The 24,317-nt window shown below is 38.7% G+C and overlaps 1 protein-coding gene across 2 annotated transcripts in view; it reads left to right on the forward strand.

The window, feature by feature from the left end:
- The window catches only part of Cntn5 (contactin 5), a 1,025,091-nt gene that overhangs the window by 999,719 nt on the left and 1,055 nt on the right, over positions 1–24,317 (forward strand). For both annotated transcript variants that reach the window (XM_028763352.1, XM_028763353.1), the window contains 3 exons: positions 10,608–10,794; positions 11,200–11,312; positions 18,836–19,004. In XM_028763352.1, coding sequence (XP_028619185.1) covers positions 10,608–10,794; positions 11,200–11,312; positions 18,836–19,004 — 469 coding nt within the window. The remainder of the gene's footprint in view (positions 1–10,607; positions 10,795–11,199; positions 11,313–18,835; positions 19,005–24,317) is intronic.

Genomic DNA, 24,317 nt, shown 5'->3' on the forward strand with positions numbered 1-24,317 from the left:
AGAAAGAAAGAAAGAAAGAAAGAAAGAAAGAAAGAAAGAAAGAAAGAGAAGGAAGAAAGGAAGGAAGGAAGGAAAGAGAAAGGAAGGAAGGAAGGAAGGAAGGAAGGAAGGAAGGAAGGAAGGAAAGAGAAAGGAAGGAAGGAAGGAAGAGCAGGCAAGATGGATAAACAAAGTCATAATGGAGCTAGTTCCCATTATATTCTGTCTTCAAGAAAGAGACTTTAGGTCACTGTAGCAATGCCATCCCTTTCTGTATTTTTTTAAATCCATTCCTGGACATTTCTAATCATCATGATTAGGCTAAATAAATAAAAAAAAATCCACTGAATTTCCATGAAGCTTCTATGGCTAACCTTTGCATCTCACAATTAAGAAGAATCACACCTTCTGAAAATCCCAAATGTACACACTATCTAATATTTTTAAAAGCCTTAACAATTGTTTGATGGTCTCATAGAACAACTCATGTGAAAATTTTAGTTCTTTTCAAGTTGTCTGAAATGTTATGGCTAATAAAGACTAAATTTAGAAAGTACGATAATAGAGATATGTTGAGATGTTCAGCTCATGAGATGTAGTTTGATTGAAGATTGGAAACGGTATGTATCATTGAACAACTCCGATTCATGAATAAGCATGGCCCTCTCATCTAGAATACAATATCTGTCTCTGGCCCATGCAAATAAATTATTAGATTCTTTCTTGAATTTATGAACTTGCCAGCATTCAAGTGTCCACTGAATGGTAACCCCTGAATCCTAGAGCAGTGTCCCTCACACTTCCAAGAGCATATCAGGACTTTTATGAGCCTGCAAATTCAAAGCAGATGTCATCCTGGCAGGAAAACAGAGTAAGAGATCATGCCAAGTCACATCATCTCTGTCAGACTTCCCTAGACCTGGAAGAAGGTTGTCAGGGATGATGGAAATGCAGTCTGAGCTTCTTGCTCCTTGAATCCCTTCACTAAAGGCAGGTGCAGGGCTGGGTCCTACAGCCCCCACCTCAAAGAGCACAGTCTAATACTGGGGAAGTTTATGGGAAATTGCTATGAACAAACACCACAGTAGCAATAGAATTCTCATGTCTATAATTATCCTAGGATTCTATATCATTTTGATCTGATCAAGACACAGTAACAATAAATCTATGCCAGCCCATTCCCCAAGTTAACGTTACTGCATGCAGTAACATATTTATATACTTCTGTCCCTAAAATATCCTCCATTTTCCTAAATAAAAAAAAGGTTAGTTTGCTTGGTAGAATAGAAAGGAGAATTGTTTCCAATCGACATAATTCTTGAAAAAAAAAGATATTCTGCCTTTTGCTTAGGGAACCAAATCTCCCATGGTTGCCAAGATTATAGTATCTATTTTACACCTCCCAATTGTAAGAGAAGTTTAAGTGTGTGTGAGATGGGGGTAGGGGGGAGAGGGGAGAGACAGAGAGTCATTTTAATAGTAAGCGAGCAATAATGCCAGTTCTGGCTAGAGAGACAGATGCTGAGTGCCTTAGTTTTAGCACTGAACGTGATACTTACGAAGGAAAGCAGAAGATGAGACAATCCTTCCCATTTAACACTGGTCTCTGAATCGCTACCCTGCATCCCTATCTGTGGGCTTTGTGCAGTGCTTATATGTGCTCACTTTTAAGCTCCCAGGGAATCTGCCACTTAGCAGTTCATTTCAGACTTGTCACTAAAGCCATTTCAGCTTATTGATTGCCTGAAAAGATACCAATTGTGCTGTGCTTTATAAAATCAGTTGTGGTACGGATTTCTTAAGGGGAGAAGCGACCTTATTGTTGTTGTTTATTTTATGATCTGGATGCTAATCATCAGAGCAGAAGATGAAAACAAATGGTCCTTGGTGCTGTCTGACAATAACCATGGTAGGCAGATTGCACTCAATTTGTCTATCAGGAGAGGGAATAAAAATGGAACTGCAGATACAAGCTAAGGGGATGCAGAAGCTGAAACAAAGCCCTTTGCAAAGGGCTAAGACAAAGACTGTTTTCCTTTTCCATATGGTGTGTGGGTGGACTTTGTTTTTCAGATTCTCTGTGCTTTTTATTAAAACTATGTAAAAACAATTCAAAAAAACTAGATCATGAGAAGATGCCAGTTCTTTTTCTTTTCTGAACTGCTGTGACTTCTGATATAAACCAAATGGTTTTCATGTCATTATTGTTAGGATTCCTCCTTTGTGTATTTTCATAGATTGTGAAGCTAACAAAATGTTTTTGAGTTTTGTTTTCCCCAAAAAATCAGCAGACAAAAAAAGTAATATTTCAAAGTAATTTTTAAAATTTAATTAATTTTTTTAATTATTCACTTTACATCCTGCTCGCTCCCAGCCACCCCCTCCCACAATCCTTCCTTCATCCCTCCTCCCCTTCTCCTCTGAGTGGGTACCCTCACCCTGGATATCTACCCACCCTGGCACTTCCTCACCCACTGAGGCCAGACTAGTAAGCTCAGCTAGAAGAACATATCTCACGGACAGGCAACAGCTTTTGGGATAGCCCCCATTCCAGTTGTTTGGGACTCACATGAAGACCAAGCTGAACATCTGCTACATAATGGCTGCCTTCCTAACCTAACCTGTCCTGGTCCTATTAAAAGACATTCCACTGAATTCTGTTAGAAAGCAACCAATAGTGAATCTCATTTTTCTGTGGGTTTTGTTTCACCTGTGCTACACTTAGGAATACATGGAGAAAATTCTTTACCCCAAGTGATTTACAGAACTATTCCATTATTTGCCTGAAATACTTGTCAAATAAGTAACAAAAGGATTTGCAAATCTCTTCTTAGACTAAACACTATGTATTTATTTGTTCGCTTTTGAAACAAGCTCTTATGTAATGCAAACTGGCCTTGAACTTGCTATGTAGCCAAGGATGACCCTGAATTTCTGATCTTCTTGGCTTCACCCACTGAGTACTGGAATCACGGGCTTTTGCTACCAAATTACAATTAATCCTGTTATTTCTAAGGGCATTTCAGCTTTTCCATTGTTTAATCAAGCATAATATACTAAGTAGGGAAGTGGAGAGATGGTTTATTGGTTAAAGACAAATGTGTAATCTTTAACTTTCAGATCCAACACCCATGTAACAAGACATGCATCTCTTACATTACTGTAACCCCTCAGGTCCAAGGTGGGCAGAAACATAAAGCTTGCTGGAGCATGCTGGCTTCTAGCCAAGCCAAGAGAACTTGAGACATAGATTCAAAACACACCACCTCAAAGGAATAATTAAAGGATAGTGGCACATGCCAAGGAGTGGTAGAACTGGGTCGTATGATAAATTTAGCTTTAGCTCTTTGAGAGTTCGCCACCCTGATTTCCAGAGTGACTGTGCCAGTTTACAGTCCTGTCAACACTGATCAAGCAGGGGTTCCTGGGCCTCACAACAAATCACTCCAGTATTTGTTGTAGGTTGTTGTGTTTATCTTTGACATACTCCCCGAGGTAAGAACTCTCTGTACAGGTCCCAGGCCCCATTTTTGAGAGGGCCGTTTGTTTCTTTGACTCTTATTCATCTTCTGTCAGGTGGATAGCTAGGAAAGGTTCTCTCCCACTCTGTGGGCTTCCTCTTCACTAGATTCTTTTTTTGATTAATGGATATTTTATTTATCTACATTTCAAATGTTATCCCCTTTCCAGGTTTCTTCTCTGGAAATCCCCTATCTCATGCCCCTCTCCCTGCTTCTATGAGAGTGCTCACCCACCCACCCACCCACCCACTCCCACTTCACTGCCCTGGCATTCTCCTACATCGAGCCTTCACAGGACCAAGGGCCTCTCTTCCCACTGATGGCAGACAAGGCCATCCTCTGCTACATATAGGCCACAGCACATGTGCACACATACATATACACACACATTCATACACATGCAGCTACACACACACATATATATATGTACATGCAGCCACACACATACAAACACCACTCATACACATGCATGCACACGGGGGCATATACATGCATTCAAATACACATAGCCACACATACACACATATAAACACATGTATACACACATACCTGCAGCTACATACATATAAACAACACACACACAAACACACACACACATGCATATGCATATATGCACAAAGTAAATAATGAAATGAAAAATAAGATAAACTGACTGTTGTAAATAAAATTCAATAAAGATGGTAAAGAATGGAACAAAGCTAATATCTGTACTGAAATACACAGATCAAGAGCAAATTCAACTTTATGAACAGTCAGCCCTTCCCGTTGCTTCTTAGATAGTAAAAGCAGTATCTCAGAAAGATAAGTACGAATTGATTCAGCCAGTGGCACCATTGGTATTCCTGTCACATTTCCAACTTCCTCACTTCATATTAACTAATCCCTATTCCACTGCCTCATAAATATTCAAACTTTAACTAACCATTGTTTATTTATCTTATTTGATTCATTAAATTGTGTCCTTTATGATAAAATTACCTGTGGGCACAAAGCAACTATTATGCATGTAATATAATCACACTTCCAGCCAGCCCATCTCAGAGTATCAACTGTGAAGAGCCAATGTAATAATATACTTAATACTGACATCAAAAGATTAGGAAGCTGGAGACACACAGAACTGAGGCAAGCTGGCCTTTGCCAAGTAAAACAAATGCATCTGCTGTGGAAACCATGTTCCACTGGTGAAGGACTCTGCAGCTCTAGATAAAAGGTGTACTGATGTTGAATATTGCATAAGCCAAAGGCACATAGGAGGCAATCCCAGCACTGGTCAAGGAAGGATTAGAGTGTTTTCAAACACTGGTGGAAGTGAGCAGTGAATAGATTGGCAGAGACATATCTGCCTTCTAACCTCAGTTTCCATCAATCATGATTGTTGGATTTAGCAATTACTAATGGAGATTCTGGAATTATTTAAACCGAGCTTCTCCTAATTCCCCTTAAGCATGGTGTCCTGAGGAAAAAGAGCCTCATTGCAATCGCAGTGAGTAGCATCAAGTAAAATTGTCACAGAGCTTTGTATGTTTTTCCTTTCCCTTCATCTTTGTGCAATGACCCACTCTCAAAATCCTATTTTCTAGGTTCAAGCAAGCAATGTAATAGCTTCTGGCCTCCCTCTTCTTTATCTTTGCTTCACTGAAACAAACTGGACCCAGGCACACGAAGCTTTGTGTCTCAGTTCAGGCCTCAGGAGATTTTTCTTTGTTGCAGGGAAAAATAGGAGTGGGGGCTTGTGCTGGTATCCCAGCATCTGGCATCGACCTGCAGAGTCCAGTCCAACCATCTAAGGGGTACTGTTCAGTCCAGAGATGCAGTCTCTCTATCAAAAAAGCCTTCAAATCCTCCTTAGAATATTTTATCACTTTAAGATCAGTTGGGTAAGATACACTGGTAATTATATAGGGTGACAAAAATCTAAAGAAATTTTAAAAAATGAACTGGTGAAGTTCTTTCTTTAATTTAAAAATATTTATTTTTTATAAATAGATTTATTTTATGGTTTAGTATGTAATATAATTACAACATTTTCCCCTTCATTTCCCTTTCTGTAAATGCTCCCATATAGCCTTCAATACTCTTCTTTAAATTTATGATCTTTTTTTCACTAATGGTTATTGCATATTTATGTGTATGATTATGTATATACATATATCCTTAAATATAATCTGTTCAGACTGTTTAATGTTACTTGTATGTATGTTTCCAGAGCACACTCTTTGGCATGAAAAGTTATTTTAATGGATGATAGAGACATATGATGTTAGATAAATAGTGACAGACAATATTTACAAGTGATAGATTGGTGAATATATACATGATAAATGTGTGATAGACACAAAATGAGACATTTGATTGATAGATGATAGATAGGTTGATAGATAGATAGTAGATAGAGATTTTATAGCAAGATGATACATAAAAGGTAGATGATAGATGACAGGTAAGATGAGTTACATAGATAGAGGGTCGATGGATGGAAGATTGATGATAATCTCTTACCCAGAAGAAAAACACTAGGCTCATGGGTCTTGGTTTACAGAAAATGGATGAGAAAATACTCTTTTCTATACTTAAATAGCATCTCAGGATATGAAGAAAACACATTTAAAATCAGGACCCAAATTGACAAAATAAAACACTCATTAGGAACAATAAGATACAAAGTTAATACTACTAAATATTTTAATTTTTTTTATTATTTCATGTGTATGAGAATTTTGCCTGCATGCATGTCTGTGTGTCACATGTGTGCCTAGTGCACAGGAAAGCTAAAAGAGAACTTTAGATTCCTAGAACTAGAGTTTAAAATGGTTACAAACTGCCATGTAGGTTCTGGAAACCAATGCTGTGTTCTCTGGAATACAACCAGTGCTCTTAACAACTGGCCCAATACTGCTAAATATAGAAACTGATGCTTCAAAGTAAAAACCTAGGAAGTAATCTCAGAATGCAGAGTAAATGTGCAAGAAAGTATGTTTTAAAATTCAGAGGAGACAACAGATGTGAAGGACAAAAGAATTTGGGTTAGTGAACTCAGAGCTACAGAGAAGGTGGAATGTTTGTAGCCAAAGAAATACCCGAAAATGTGGACAAAAACACACATTTCAAACACTAAGCAACAAGAAAAAAATCATTATTTCTGCTTAACACTAATAAAGCTGTATGTCACATACTTTTTTAAGTAAGAAGTAAGATTTTAGTATGATAAAAGACAAAAAAATTAAAATGATAAATTACAAAACCATTAAAAGAAGCTAAGGAAACTGTCCCACATGCAGCTTACATGCACCAAAAGTAAGATTTAAATATAATCTTCTGGCTTCAAAGCCACAGTCTGCCTTGAGCTTGTAGCCATATGGAAAATGTCTTATGTTTATGCATTTCTGTTGGAAACAAAAAAGGTTCAAATTCTTTGAAAAGTAATCAGGCATTTTTGTGTTAGAAGGCTTGATTTTGTCCTAACTTTTAAGCCTAGAGTCCCCTTTCTGGGATCTTGTCTAGGCAATTAGGATGGTATGCTAAAAAGAAATCTGCTATGAGCTAGCCTCAGCAATACTCTAATCAAAAGTCAAAGTTAGTGGCACTGAGGATGTTCCTCAGTGGTTGGAGCACCTGCCACACAAGCATAAGGATTCGAATTCAGAACCCCAGAACACAACTTATGCCAAGTGGGTATGGTATCCACCTGTAATTCCATTTCTGAAAGGCAGAGATAGGATCCGACCAAGCTAGCAAAATATGGGTCAGATGACTGAGACTGGCTTTGAGTGAGAGAGCCTGCCTCAGTGAATTTTTAAAATTTTTCTCTGGGGAATCTAAAGCCTGAGGTGTTGGTTCAGGTGGACAGAATTTGTTCTCATCATAATGAGTTTAGCAGCACAAGCATTTATTATTTTACTTGCAATGTTTGATTTTATAGCGGTTACTCCAAATACTAAACATACATCCAATCTTTAGAAATCCAAAATTTGTACTTTTATAAAACCTGCACTTTGCTTAATTTAATCATCCAGCTATATCAAAGTATACTAAATTATATTTAAAATAATGTAACTGGTTAAGAGACATTGAGGCAGAAGCCAGGAAATCAGATGCATCACCGGAAAAGAAAAATGAGTGTTCATTCAACTAGCAACTTCTCAGCCTACTTCTCAGCTTGAAAATAACTTGGACTTTTTCTTCTGTTCAAATATTCTCAGAGTCCAAGAAAGACAAGCTAGTCTTAGGAATAGGGAATAGTGGGGCCAGCAGTGTATGAAGTACAGAATGGGGACTTCCTATTTTAGAAAACTATCTTTCTCAAGTTCACTCACTTGACTATATTCTCTTCCAATTCTGTAGGAAGACTGGCTGAAAAGATGACCTCATTTTACTAGCCTTCCTTTATATATGAACTAGAGGCCTCTACATATATGTCAGCCAGGGCTCAATTGTGAAGAACCGATAATGCTCTCCTCAGCAAGGTGTATTGTATGAAAACAGCAAAATTGAGACAGCACATGTAGTGTAATTGTTCAAGAATAGCTTTCAAGATCAAACTCTAGAAACACAAAAGACAAGGGTGATGACTTTAAAAGTGGGAAGAAAACCATCAAGGCCAGAAGTTGAGGCCCTTGTCATAACTAAAGTTGGAGGGAGCCGCACTCACCTCAAGGATCCTGTGATGATTGCCAGGCCCAGATTCTCATTGTGCCTGCTCTGATTTGAACTAGCAAAGTCCAAGCAATGTGTCTACTTCTTGAGCCCCAACAAGCCAGGGACTGGGCAACAAGACATATGTTAAGGCTGCTGGGAGGGAGGAAGGAGAAAAAAAATGTGCCTTCATGTCTTCGTTTGCTGGCAAAAGAATAGAAAGGGCAAGGCTTCACCCTTCTGCTCACTCTGGCTTCATGGCACATGCACCTGCTTCCTAGTGACCAAACCTAAAGCCTGACAGCACCCGGAGTGAAAGCAAGCCTTAGAAATACAAAGGTTGGCTCTCCATCAGCAAAGAAAAGCACAACCCTGGAGGAGGAGAGCCCTGCGAACTAACATGCTCTCATCTCTGTCCACTCCAAATCTGCACAGACCCGGTCAACAGTCAGCAAAAGCCTCAGAGTAACAAGGAAGGTGTATGATGACTACACAATGTCACATCTACAAACAAAACTGCAGGCATTCTCTGCTGAAGTTTGAATATGAAGTTTTCTTCACAGTCTTGCTGTTCCCAGCATTGTTAGGAGGATTGTGGGACCTTTAGGATGTAACACCTCACTGGAAGAAGCAGGTCACTGAGGGCGGGGCCTTGACGTTTTATAACTCTGCCCTACCTGTTTTCTCTCTACTTTCTAACTCTCTGAGGCAATGTGGCTAGATGCTGCCCACAGCAGCTAGCATCACAGTGGCTAGCATGCCTTCCCTGCAGTGCTGAGCTATATCGTGTTGAACTTCTAAGTTTTGAAGCCTAAAAACCTTCCTATACTGAAGGTGCTTCTTAACAGATATTTTAACCACAACTGAAAGAAAAATAACTGATGCACTCTATCTCCAAAGAGGAAAATCAAAGGAATCCCCACCAGTCAAGCTGAGCATGAAAGTTTTTTGCTTCACTAATAAATTCTATTAGAAAACACACACACACAGACACACTGCTGTACTAGAGATGAGGAGGCAACACTAACTCATATTATTCTGCATGTTCAAAACAACACAAGGAAAACAGGGATGGTCTGCGGTGTCAGCTCCATAGTAAAAATGCTGCCTATAGCTTTAAGAAGAGTTGATCTTGGATCTCCATAAGCAATGTACATGCTGGGAGGATGTGGTGGCCCACCAGTAATTCCAGCTGCCTAAGGCAGAGACAGCAGACTCCCAGATCCCAAGCTGGCAAAGGAGACAAGCTAGTTGATGAGCTCAATATTTGATTGAGAAATCTTGCTCAAAGAGTAAAGAGGAATCAAGGACGATCCTAAAACTAACCTTGAGCCACCACCACATGTATGCAAACATGCATTCACACAGGCACACACACAACTCGCACATGCACATAAAAAGAAGAAAAGGAACAGCAAATACTGCAGTGACATTTTGTAACTATCTTCTTCCTCTTCATGTGCTCCTTCCCTTAGCCAGCATCCAGATTGACTCAGGTCCCTAAGATGCCACAGCAATACACAGGTTCCTTACTAAGATCAGAGCCTTTAGTGCCTCCTGTGCTCCAGCCACCTGAGACACGCGGGAGAAAATCTGCAGATTCCATATACACTCCACATTGCCCACCTTTCAGACCAGCAAGCTTAGCTAAAAGAGAATCTAGAAAGTACCATTTGGCCTTCTCAACTCCACAGAAGCAAGAGCATCAGAAGGAAAACAGGATGGATACAGGCGAGGCTTCTGCCGTAACCATAATTAAGATGTGTCTGGAGTATAGTCTTTCAGCATGCTGCCCACGGTGGCTACCAGGCCTTCCCTGCCATTCTGAGCCGTATCCTGTCGAACTTTAGTGGCTAAAGTTCTGTTAGCCACTAACAGAGGTTAAGGTTTGAAGAGAGCATCACAGGAGAACATACCTAATGTGATACAGGATCTCAGCATTAAGGAAAAATAAATGGTCTTCAAGCAAACTGAGCCTCCAACAGCTGCAGTCTGCCCCCCTTTCATACCTAGCACACTTTCAGTCCATTTAACCCACACCAAAGCATCATGGGTATTCTGACTCCTCTTTGTTTATCTAGTACAAGATGTTGTAATTTCCCTTCATTTGGTATTTCAAAAGGCCTGTTTTCCAGATAATTTCTCCGTCATTTCCAGGTAAATGTTCTGCTAACCTGAGGGAGGAAAAGCTCTTCCATCTTGGCTTGATCTTCTTTAATACCAGAACGCATTTTAGGATCTGTAGCACTCACAGAATACAGTACAATCAGAGAGAAACCGAGGCAGTTAAAAGCGCTGCAGCTTAGGGCTGTAAAATGAGGGGTTCAGAGGCAATTTCTTCCGGATTTGATCTCAAGCTACTTGGGTGATGTTGGGGCCGTGAGAGGAGGGAAACAGGATGAGTATCTCAGGCAGAATCACAATCCCAGAGAAATTTTAAAATTAATTTGTCTTGTGATAATGTGTTGACAGATTGGTTACTGGAAAGATACGGAGCCCGAAGACTCTGCAGAAACAGTCAGAACCAGGGGGAATGAGTCATTCGTCATGTTGACGGGATTGGAAGGCGACACACTCTATCACCTCACAGTCAGGGCTTACAATGGAGCCGGATATGGGCCACCCAGCAGGGAAGTGAGCGCCACCACAAAGAGGCACCGTAAGTGACCAGGGCTTTTGTTTGTTTGAAAGCCACTTGATCAGAAGCCACACGAGGTGCATAATAAGCAGAGTCAAAAGGGAGCCTTGCTTCAGTCCTCAGATCTACATTCCAAAACCAGCTCAAAAGAATTTCGCATTCTAAGTCTGTAAAGGTTATCGTCCTGTGAAATAAGGCTAAGCGATTTTGACACAGAAGGGAGATAAAAGAGTTCAAGTTCAAAAGCTCAGTGGAGTAGCTATTAAAATGACACTCCTGGAGCAAACCCTCCTCCTCTGATTCCACCTGGAGGGAAGCCCATGGCACCAGCCAACTACCAGACACACGGAAGACAGGAATCCTCAGGACTGAAAGGAAGAAATGCATTTCGGGCTGGTGGTTCACTTTCGTGTTTTTATCTTGCAGCCCCTAGCGAGCCACCTGGCAACCTCCGGTGGGAGCAGCAGGGTTCCCAGGTTTCCCTAGGCTGGGAGCCAGTCAGACCCCTAGCCAACGAGTCTGAAGTCATGGGTTACAAGGTTAGTGTCTGTTCATTCTTGGAACAACACACATCTCAGAGCTGCCACTGTGATGGGGGGACCTTGAATGAGGCATCAAGAATCCTATGCTAAGTATTCGGTTTTCTTGATAACATTTTCTTCTTCGTAGTTGTGGTTTTTGAAGCTTGAATAGATGTGCCTGTTACAGGTTGAGCCTTTTTTCCTCTTACCCTCAGCGTCCATTTTCTCACCTACTCCTTTCTCATTGGTTCCTTCTACTCCCTTAGACCAGTAGCTCTCAACCTTCCTAATGCTAACCCTTTAATACAATTCCTCATGCTGTGGTGACCCCGTCCAACCATAACACTATTTTTCGTTTCTACTTCATAACTTTAATTTTGCTAATGTTATAAATCATAACTATTTAGTATGCAGAATATCTGATATGTGACCTCTGTGAAAAGGTCATTTTACCCTCAAAGAGGTCACAACACACTGGTTGAGAACCACCACCTTAGATGATTCTACTTCTAGTTTATTCTCATATACACACTCACGTTTATTTTACTTTGTTTATATTTTTCTATAGAAGAATCTATGACCCACAAATGGGAAACAAATAAGGTATTTGTCTTTGTGCACTTGGCTTAACTTGCTTAACATGATTTGTTCCAGTGGCATCCATTTTCCTGAAATTGACAGAGAAAAGAAAATTCCCCCGTGCATATTTTTCTTATGTGACTTTTCTCTGATGTTGAACACCTAAATTGTTTCCATAATTTATCCATCATGGATAGCATTGCAGTCATCACTGAAATCCAATTATCTCTGAGATATCTCAACTTAAAAACACACTTTTGACAGATAGGTGCCAGAAGAGCTGTGGAAGAGCTTTTGACTGTATTGTGTCTGTGTCTTAGAGGGTGTGCTTGCCTGTGGTGTGGGAGGCAACAGTCAAACTCAGCTTCAAAACCACACAGCATCTAAAAGAAGAGAATAGGGAAAAAACAACAACAACAGGACCCTGAATTCAGTATGAATGCAGACAGCCCTGTAGCTCCTGGAGGATGCTGGCATATCTTTCCAGTAAACTTTGGTAGCAGATGACAAAGCCTGGACCTCTAAGATGGAACAGAATGATTTTCTTTTAAAAACGAAAATAAAGCATATGAATAAAGTGCTGTGGTGAGCACATTAAATAGAAAGGAGACCATGGAGTGACACCAGGCTACAAAAGACACTTTCCACGGGTATCTTGCCTTGGGTTTAAAGGAGATCTAGGGGTGAAAACCTCTACACAGCCTGACAAACAACTTTGTTTAAAAATATATACAGCCTATGGGTTTATGTGTCCTAATTTCTAACTTCTGTTTCAGAACATCAGAGTTTCACATTGAATTCTGTGCAGAATTACCAGTTGAATATTATTTATGATAGGTTTGAAAGTGGTTTTTTTTCATGTCAATATTTAGGATGACAACCATTATAATTTTGGTTTTCAACCCGATATACTGACGTAATATTGTGTGCATAAAGTAGTAGAAGTCTGAAACCTAAAACAGACACAGTTACAAATAGAATATACATCTCCATATATTCATAGATGAATGTATGTAAAGCTATTTCCTACAAATACAAGAAACAACTTACAGTGTTTCTTAACTGAAATTAATATTGATCACAGACAGTCTCACACTGAAACACATACTCAGATCTGACACTAGTCCTCAGATATATAGAATTTCATCTTTTGAGGAGGTAGATGGGTCATTTTCTGGATCCTTCTACAGGCTCTCTTATTTTCACATTTTTCCCTAAGAGAACACAGCCTTTGAACTCACCCTTCAAGCCAGATATACTCTTTAATAGTAAGGGAAAAGTATTTTAAGAATACTGACAGACCATTAAAGGACAATCCCAACAGCATAAGAAGTAGACAAATAACCTTGCAAGTAGGAAAAGCAATGTAGAATGCTTGAAAACACATGAAAAAAAACACATGACTACCTAGAAGGTTGGTGCCTTAAGCATCCCTCCAGGGAGCCTGAGTTCTAAATGGCAAAAGAAACTATGTTAGGCTGAGTGTACAGTTCACTGACTATTTTTGTGACTATTATACAAAACCCAACAGAAGCAACTTAAAGAAGAACGTGAGTCTGGAGCTCCAATTCTACCATATAGGAGAGATCGAAGCAGGAACTTGACCCATCGAATCTATTCTTAAAAGCAAAGAAAATACATGTATGAATCCTTCCTGTTTGCTTTCTTTTGGGTACATTGGTTTTTATTATACTTCAGTATAGAAATCCCTGCCGAAATAATAGTTCAGTGCAGAATTGGTTGGATCTTTCAACATCAATTAACAACCAAGGAAATCCCCCATCAACATGTCCACAGGCAAGCTCGAACTTGATAATTACTTATTGAGACTCTCTTCCCAGGTGATTCTGGGTTGTGTCAAATTAGCAATTAAATCAACCAGCATGCCCATGACACTCAGATCTCTTTGCTACCATTTCTACCCAGTATGTCTGTATTTGTTCTACGCCAATACTTTCTATGCCATGAGGAATCTCCCAACAATGGGGAGCATCGGAGCATCGATCTTGAAGACAAGAACACTCATCCTCAACACTCTTAGAAGAGCTGGATATGTTCATTAACTTCAACCCAGTCAGGAACATCTCACATAATTATCCATCTACGGCTAGTATCAAACATGTGTCTTTTTCAGCATGACTTCCCCATGTGTTGAGATGTGACAGACAAAGATCATTAGCTACTAAGTCAGACAGACTTCAGTTCAAATCTTACTTGCATAATTTTGAATAACTTTCTTAAACCTCCCCTGAGTTTCATTTTCTTCAGTTAAAATGAGTAAAAATGCCATTAGCATTATTTATGCTACAGCATTATCTTAAGATTAGATAATTTATACAAGATAATATGGTGTTTAAGAAGCCTATATTGAAATATAGATGGTATTCTTTTTATTGGAGGAGATTACACTACTAAGGGGGAAAACGTTAGTTATATTAACAAAGGAAACTCCTGTTTTCTATTGGTGAGGACAACACTCATCAATTTGGAATACGTTCTTGCTGGGGAAGAGCCTCCAACAAAGCTGATCTTAGTAGTATAAACTTAAGTAGGTCTTTCATGTTTATGGGGAGCAATCCCTTCTGTGTGATTCTAGCTGTATTCAGGAAAGTTTGTAGCCAGGCCAAGAGTGATGCCAGAATCTTGACATACTAACGCCCCATAAACATGAAAGACCTACAACGTATAACATACTAGGCATTTCTCTTTCCATGGGATTATATAACACCACTCTATTAAACCAGAGTTCACTTCTGGTATTCTTGGAAAATTCAAAATAGAAGTATCTTGATATTTAAGGAAATTGAGGGGAGGACTTTTGATCTCACAAAAGTCCTCCTTTTTGCTCAGGAATAGCTATGACATAGGTCCTCTCATATGAACCATCAATCAAGGAAATGCCTTCATAGATTTGTCTATGGGCCACTATGATGGAGTCACCCTCTCAACTAAGGTTCTTTACTCCTCTGTACCTTGTGTCAAGTTGACAAAATAACAACAACAAAACCAACTGGCACAGTGTGTGGGGAAGGAGGAAGTGCCTACCAATGTCTGAAAATTGCTCATTGGGAAGTAATGCCCTCAAAGTCCTTTCAGCTACTCTACAGCCAAGTGTACTTGTACTAATAAATTGGTTGTGTTTATTTTTTGAGACTTAGTCTTGTTAATCATCCTCTGCTGACCTTGCTGTGCTTTATAGATCTAATCTGACTTTTGGTGAGCAACCTTCAACTTCCCAAGTCTAGGATACAAGTATGTACCACTGTGCTCACAGAGTCAACTACCTTTGGTGTGTCTTGCTTCACCTATCTTCCTCTCCCTAGGGCTGTAGAACACTTAACCTTCATCATTGGTCCTACCAACTTTTCCCAAGATACAAAGCTAAGGAATGAGCTTCTACTTGACAGGATGTCAGTTTCTCAGGGGCATCTATAGGCATCATCAACATGTTTTTGTTATATATACTCAACACTCTGTTATCATTATATAACTTAAAACAGTCATTTCATTTTAAGAGTAGCAGTACCAGGCCAGCAAAATGCTTCAGCACTAAAGGGGCTTAGAGCCAAGTCTGTCTACCTCAGTTCAATCCCTGGGAAACACATTGTAGAAGAAAATAACCAACTTCTGCAACTTGAATCTGAGCTCTACATGTACACAATATGTGCATTCATACACGTGCAGATAAATAGATAAATAAATAAATAAATAAATAAATAAATTCATTTTTTTAAACAATAGTAATACTAATTAAAATTTTATTGGAATCATTTATTTGGATAATCTAATACTGTTTTTTTTAATACTGTTTTTTTAATAGAATTTCAAACTATACTTGACATTACAGTAGACTATTTCTTTTTTGATTGATGATAGCTGTCAGTATAACTGCCAATCTAGAAATGACCAAATTGTTGAAGAATTCCCTAGCCTCCTTAGGGTAAGCAACTGGTTTTGCCAGGTCTTTATAATTCATTAGGCTTTTATATTTTTTAAGTTTCTTATTCATTTTTTTAAGTCAGGGCCTTCAAGTGGGCTGAGATGCTTTGAAGTACTGAAAAATTACCTTTAGTTTACTTGACTTTTTAGTTGGTAAAAGTCTTTACCGATATATGTTGCTTCTTCCTATATACTGATAAAAGCCACTAATCTCAAGCTCTTTCTGAAAATATTAACTGATTTTTTATTATATTTTCGCCGTTTCCACCTTCTGTTCCTAACTCTTGGTTGATCTACAAGGCTTCTGCCACCTTTGTATTTAGAGCAGTGTGAGATGTGCATCCCTGGCTACTTTTTTTTTTGTCATAAAAATTGTAATTTGCTGAAGCACATTAACAGTGTCTTCTGAAACAGTCACTCTTCTGCCAGCCCTTAACAATTTACATACATCTCCATTCTCATATGTGCTTTCCAATTATCACATGTAGATGATAGGATTGTAATTCATGACTACACTGCAGTCAAAATCAGAGTCATAAATTCTCATAGATTTATAATTTTTTAAGTCTAAAGAAACTCCTGTTGGCATGCTCCAGAATTCACCAAATATAAGTGCCCTTTCTGTGTGTTGCTGTGTAATCAAATGTCCTCCACTCTAGCACGTCCCACCTTTTCTTGTACTGTGATTTGTCAGTGACTAATATTAAAGTGGGTCAGGAAGCTAGGGACCTACTCTCTGATGGATATTCAAGCACAATACTGCAACAAGTAAAGATGTAGAAATGCTCACATCATTTTGCATCTCTGCTCAAGCTATGGCATCTTTTTTGCAGAAAGCCTTTAAGTGCATATCACTATAGAGCGTTAGATACACAAACAGTCACTTTCCTGTAGACTCAAATGCAAATTCCAATCCAAGAGTGGATGGAATATGTGTTACCAAAAGTAAAGAGAGGAAAATGTCACTTCACACATCAACATGTAAAATACTGCTTTGGGGCTGGGTGCAGTAGCATATGCATTAATTCCATAACCTGGAGGAGGAGGATGCATGCAGATCTCTGAGTTCTAGACCACCTTGGTTTAAATGAGTCAAAGCCAACAAAGGCTAAATAGTAAGACCCTGTTTCAAAACACAAATGAATCACAAAACGCTACTTTAGGAGCTGAGAAATAACTCAGCCAGTAAAGTGCCACACAAGCATGGGGCCCTCAGTTAGATTCTGACAGCCACAGAAAAAGCCAAGCAACTGAGGAGGTGGAGAAAAGAGGATCCCTGGGCCTTGATGGTCAGCCAGCCTATCTGCATATGTGAGCCTGTGGTCCCAGTGAATTACTATGTCTCAACAAAGAAGATAGATGAATGGCTCTTGGAAAATAGCACCCTAGATTGGCCTCTTGTTTCTGCCACTCATATGCACACAAACCTACACATTTCTCCCCATCCGAAATTCTGATTTTTCTAAAGTTTATTTCATTGCAAGCAAGTTAGTTCAAGCTCAAAACATGTTTCCTATATGAACTTGTGTGTATGTGTTTGTGTGTGTGCATATGTGTGGGATTTATCTTGCTTCAAGAACATGACATTTAAACAGCGTTCCACTGGCAGTCAACAATGGTGGTGATAGAGGTGACTTTCTCTTATTATCTTGTGTGCACCAGGTCTTGTGTGCATTGGGAGATTGGTTTGGTTTGGATTCATAGAAGATTGTTTTGAATCCGTATTTGCATAATGACCAAGCCATTGCTATTCCCATTAGGCAAGGCAATCATAACACCAATAATTATGAAATGCATAAAAACAATGAGAATGAATAAAAATGCACTTAGTGTATCTTAAGTGCTGCTGTTTGGTGATTATATTCTTCTTATAGTAATAGACTATTATTGGAGGCAAAAGTGTAAGAGAAGCATAGCATAGTAAATAGTAAGAAAGTGACCAATGAACTAACTTCCTAAGGAAATTCCCATCCTAATTAGCCACAACCTTTATGAAGGATCTCAGTACCTCTGCTGCCTCAGTTATGTGACCAACAGGACAACACTGTGTCCAGATTTGTGCTTCTGTTCTCTCTCCAAGTGTGCTGAATTGTGCAATTATGGACACATGTCAAAATTAAGTTAACTCTGTAAACTCCTGTCATCCAAACACAATTTGATCAGTATACAAACCTCTGCTGAAATTTAAAAATAATAATAATAATGAGTAAAATTTAGACTCTGGTGATCATTTACTAAATTCAGTGTTTTTATTTTAAATGTTTACCAACTTTCTCCTTATATTTTTCCATTTGAGGAACCTCTGAGACATCCTGTGCATTCCTGTGTCTCCAAGCTCATGTTGTGTTCCAGTACATGGTGCCCCCAATTACACTGCTAATTGTGCTACTGATTTTAGGGGGACCACCATGAACACTAACAGCTTCAGTTCCTGTGCTCGGTTTCAATGAACAGGTTTCAACTCTTATTCATGACTTCTTACTGCCTACTTCTTTAATCTAGTTCTCCTGCCTTTCATATGTTCTATCCATTGTGTGAATACCATAGTTTCTTCTTATTTAAGAGGTTTTTCCCCCTTATTTTTAGTTTTCTCTTATATCTGGAAATATCCATCTGGTAAATTCTGTATTTATTTGTAGTTTTTTGTAGTCATTGTTTTTCAACAGAGTCGCTGTAGATCATGATGTCCTTGAACTAAGGACAATCTTTCTGCCTTGCTCTCACAACTATTGGGATTACTGGTATGAACCACCACGTCTGCTTTCAACTTATATTCAAACATTAAACTTAGGCACTTTATCTTCTTCCCTCAAACCTAGACAGATCACATTCTCTTTCTACATTGCCTTTGCCCCTGTGTACACTTCCTGCACAGTGGGTTATACTTGCAGCACATTTGCTCATATGTTGAAGCAGTGGAGTCCAGTACCTAACTCAGAGTGTAATATATAGTAGACAGTGAAGAAACATTTACAATGCCCAACTGAATAACAAATAATTCAAGCCTCTGTTATTACTCACAGGTTTTTTATAGGCAAGAGGGTCACAGCAAAAGTCAAGTTATTGAGACACAGAAACCTCAAGCTGTAGTGCCTCTCCCTGAGGCTGGAGTCTACATTATTGAAGTTCGAGCGTACAGTGAAGGAGGGGATGGAACAGCTAGCTCCCAAATCAGGGTACCTTCATATTCAGGTAAGTTGGACATAGCAGTCTCAATTTGGTGGACTTCACTGATGCTGGAGGTCCTAAATCTTCTTGACATTGGAGGCTGGTAGAATTCAGAAAATTTTGAGATATTTTTCCTCCTTGAATTCCATGCCATTCTGCAATCAGCATAAATGACACACCTACCTAGAAACCAGGTGATGTTTTCTCATCAGAACACACTTCTTATAAAGTTCTTTGCCTAGCCTAAGCTGAGTAGTAACTAGACACTTGGCTTTTGAAAGTTTTGTTTAGACTTATAATTTGTGTTTTTGATAACCTGCTCCTCTATTCGCATCATTGTCCTATGAAATGAAAGGGAACTTATAGGGAAGTCTTTTAAAATTTAAAACTAATATTTATTGATTTCTAAACCAATGACAAATTCCAGTCTCCATTACTATTAGCATGTAATGGGTAATTGTATAATGATCTATTGGTCAGCAATTTCAAATGCAAAGGACATGCCAAGTGATGCCACAGGAGGCTCTGTATGTAGCTTACTTCATGAGTATACTCATCATATAGAGTCAGGCCAAAGGCATTATTCTTCATTCTATTTTGATCTTTCAGCCTGAGAGTGATAGCAAATATAGCCAAGGAAAGAGTAACACTCGATGTTGAAGGAAAGCTCTTGACACAGCACTTGATTAATTCAAATTCCAGAATGGAAGTTTAACATTGCAAAACCATGGAGCATGATTGAGAAGAGCCTGTACATCCAGTACAACCTTAGTCTTCTCCTTTGAAAAGACTGAATATGAGCAATATGCATTGAATATGTGCCCAGGTCATCAATAAAAATGGTATGCTTTTAAAAAATAAAATGCCTTATTTTTAGGGCCCATATATGGGTGAATTTAAGAGAAAGAGCAAGTCAGAGATTCAGTAATCTAATTCTCTCAAATCACTAAGGGAAGATGTAGATTAAGAGAAGATAGGTAGGTAGATAGGTAGGTAGGTAGGTAGGTAGGTAGGTAGGTAGGTACGTACGTACATACATACATACATACATACATATATACATGATATATAGTTTCATAAGTTAAACAAATGAGAGTTAAGTATAAATGATAAAACTATCTAGTAATCTGGGTGAATCCATTCTAATTTATTTATTTATTTATTCATTTATTTTTGGTAAACAAATGTTCCTTTAAAACAAAACAAAACACAGCTTGATGTGGTGGCACATACTTTTTAATCCCAGTACTTTGGAGACAGAGGAAGGCTGATCCCTGAGTTCAAGTCAAGCTTAGGTTACAGTTCCAGAACAGTCAAGTCTAAACACAGAGACCTTATCTTGAAAAACAAAAACCAATCAACAAACCATAAATCAAAAAGACATTCATAAGATGTGGAAAGTCAGAATTTTTCAGACATCCAGGCGAAGAGATCGAAAAAATCAACATACCTTGAGGTCACATAAAATGTCATATATTTTCTTCTTCTTTCTTTTGTTTGTTTTTTCATGTTTCTTTTTTTGTCTTTTGTTATTGGATATTTTATTTATTTACATTTCAGATGTCATCCCTTTTCCCCATCTCCCCTCCCTAGAATCCCCTACCCCATCCCCTCCTCCTTTTTGCTTTTATACCATTTTAATTACATGCATGTATTAAGGTCAGTTCTAGGTTGAGGGTCTAGCAATACACTAGATGCAAATAGTCAAAGAACAAGCAAGGCATTAAACCCAATTATGTGAACACTCTTGTGATCACTGTTTCTAAGGGCTTATCAGGATGACCAAAATATCTGAGCCTACTTCCCTGTCCTAGCCCAAAGTCATTTTCATGTCTGAAGCCTACTTCCTTGTTCTAGCCTAAAATTTAGATTCCTACCTGAAATTACTTCTTTGTTCTAGCCTAATGTCAGGATTCCTGCCTGAAGCCTATTTCCTTGTCCTTGGCCTATGTCATATTCCTACCAAGCAGCCCATTTCCTTGTCCTTAGCCCATGTTAGATTCTTGCTAAGCAACCCTAAAGGCTCTGAGCCTCTTCTCCCTTTTTATTTCATTAACAAGACTGAGCCTGTTTTAGGTCATTCTGACAAGAATGCCTTCCTTACCCATCACGGAATATGCATTATCCAAAGCAATGCACTTCTGTCTTAGGTTGGTAAGGCTCTTTGCAGACTTTTTAATAACTGTTCAGTTTTGAGAGTAAAACTGATAATAATGTTTTCACATTGAATAATTTTCAATCAATCTATTCATGTGAGGTTTTGAATTTTCAAGAGCAGCTTGAGAAATAACAGCAACATGGCAGACATTTGCTGACCCTTAATCCTTTTCCTCATATTGCACAAGATGTTGTACATTTAAGCTCATCCCATTCTGTGTATGTGTGTGTGTGTGTGTATGTGCACATGTGTGTGTGTGTACTTGTGTACATGTGAGTATGTCTGTGTATGTGCTTCTGTGACTTTCTCTCTGTTTGTATGTGATGTATGTGTCTATATGTATCTCTCTCTCTCTCTCTCTCTCTCTCTCTCTGTGTGTGTGTGTGTGTGTGTGTGTGTGTGCTCAAGTATGCATATGCACATATATATGTAGAGATCCAAGGTTGGTGTTTAGTGTTTTCCTCTATTGCTCTTTGTCTTGGTTATGTTCTAGTGCTGTGAAGAGACACAATGACCATGACATCTCTTATAACAGAGAGCATTTAATTCGGACTTAGTTTCAGAGACTTAGCCCCTTATCATCAGGGCAGGGAGCATGAGTTCTACATCCAAATCCACAAGTAGCCGAGAGAGAGAGAGAGAGAGAGAGAGAAAGAGAGAGAGAGAGAGAGAGATTAAGCCTGGATTGATCCCTTGAAACATCAAAGTTCAAGCCAAGTGACACACTACCCCAACAAGATCACACCCATTATAACAAGGCCACACCTCCTAAGCCTTTCAAATAGTTCCACTCTCTGGTAACCAAGCATTCGAATCTATGAGCCTATGGGAGCTATTCTTATTCAAACCACCACACTCTCCAACTTTGAATTTCTAACGAATTTCCTATTTGTATATGAAGTATTTATCAAACCTTGCTTCCATTCCCCCCTTTTCAACTCCTCTCTTAGTCCATACCACCTCCATTTTCTACCCCAACGTTAGGTGTTCTTTTTTTCAAAACTCACTGAGTCTACTCAGTGCTGCAGTGATGTGCAGGGGTATAGGACTATCTACTATAGTCTGGAGCAACATCCCTGAAGAAAATTGATTCTCCATCAGCCAATAAAAAGCATTGCAGAAGAGGGGAGAAACAAGATTGGAAAAGCCAAACTGTGAATAACTATTTAAAAACAATATATTCCAGACCTGATAGTGTTGTTGCTCACATGAGCTCCACCCCTCTTTTGAAAATAGGTTCTCTCACTCTACCCAGAGTTTGCTGTGTTGGTCAGCCTGGCTCATCAGCAATTGCCACTGGGTTCCTGACTCAGTACCCACAGCCTACACCTCCTCTACAGCAACACAGAAGTAAAACCACAGATTCATCCTACCATGTCCAGCTTTCCCCAGTGTGCTAGAAATCCAAACTTAGTACCATGCTGGTGTCAAGCCACTGGGGCATTTCCCCATCCAATATGTTATCTTTTAAGTTTTGAATTTCATTATGTTGAGTCTGAGAGGTTCCTTTTTACTCAAACACAGAAACTGTTGAGTCATTTGAATAAAATCAACCACGACTTTGGAAGTACTTATACAGACTTTGGTCTTTCCATTCGTATTTCAATTAACTTGTAATATCTATGAAAAATAGCAAGTTTTATATTGTAGCTAATAGCCATTTGGGCAATTAATAATTCCTGAACTTCAATAAAGTGAAATCTCATTGTTTTATCTAACTTAGCCACATAAAACCCAACTGAGATGTGAATTCATTCTTTATTGTCAAAACCAAATGCTTTAGAAGTTGAAAAGCCTTGCTCAGGTGAAACAGATGGATGGCTTCCCAGCCAGGGTGCAGCCCGTTGCTGCTGGTTGTTGCTTGGCTTTCACCTTAGTTATTTGGCTGTGTTAAGGTAACATATCTAATTAGTGGGTTTGATTTAGAATTTGAGAGGTAAACTTTACTCAGCATCATTAAAGATGATCTCACAAGACCGTCATAGAAATTGGGCATGCTTTATTTATTTCAGGCCATGCTTCTCCAGCGAGGTCTGTCATCAAACTTACAATTCTTATCATGACTCATATGTGACCATGCATTGTACAATCAGTGCATTTTGCACAAGATGAAATTACTCAAAAGTATTCAATATTCTAATTACTGTTACTATTGCATTAGTGATACAAATTGACAAAGAAATGAAGATTAACCGCTCTGCATTCATGGATGTTTGCATATATGGTTTATCATCAAAATCATTCTTTTGCTCTGAAATGTGTGGAGAATACATTTAAACTCTTTGTCTCTAATAACAACAGAAAAGAATTCCTTGATGTCACTGTGCTCATCTAACCAAAACTTGACAGAACATTCTAAAATGTGGGTAATTTTTAAAATCTTTATTTTTTTAACCCAGATTCAGTCTCTGTGTTGATCTTTATCAACTAAATATAAACTAGAATGAGTTAGAAAGATAGCTTTAATGAAGAATTGCTCAGATTAGGTTGTCCTATAGGCATTTCTGTGGGGAGCTGTCATGATTGCAGTAACTGATGTGGGAAGACCCAGCACATTGGATATAACACCATATTCTAAGAGGAGATCCTGAACTGTATAGGAGTAAACAGGTTGATGAGTAGTAGGCAGGCACACATGCATTCACCTCTTTCTACTCTTAACTGCGCATATGCAATGACTAGCTACTTCAACTTCCTGCTACCTTGACTCGTCTACAACAGCATACTGTAATAAAGACTTGTAAGCTTCTCTGCCTTAATTCACTTTTTGTCTGTGTTATTTCATCACAGCAACAAGAAAGGAAACTAAGTCACTGTTTTGAGAGACAAAATCCAGGGAGCATCTAGACCTACAATTCGTCAACTCAACACTTTAATCACATTCATCATTTTTTTAAATTTTTTATACTTTTTTGTTTTTAGGTTATAATATAACTATATTTCTCTTTTGCCTTTCTTCCCTCCAAACTCCCATAAACTCCTTATGCTCCCTAGAATTCATGGGCTCTTTTTTTCACTAACTGTTAAGCTGTACGTTTTCTCATCTGCAACAGGAAGGCCATGCTATATTACCACATAGGAATATTACAAGGACCAAGAGGGACAGTATGTCTGTCTGCTGCCGCTTTCTCAAGCTAAAGCATAGAAGAGCACATCACATGAGCAGCTTTATTACCATG

The sequence above is a fragment of the Grammomys surdaster genome, unplaced genomic scaffold (assembly GCF_004785775.1).
Source record: "Grammomys surdaster isolate TR1022 unplaced genomic scaffold, NIH_TR_1.0 138, whole genome shotgun sequence".
In the NCBI taxonomy this organism is placed as follows: domain Eukaryota; kingdom Metazoa; phylum Chordata; class Mammalia; order Rodentia; family Muridae; genus Grammomys; species Grammomys surdaster.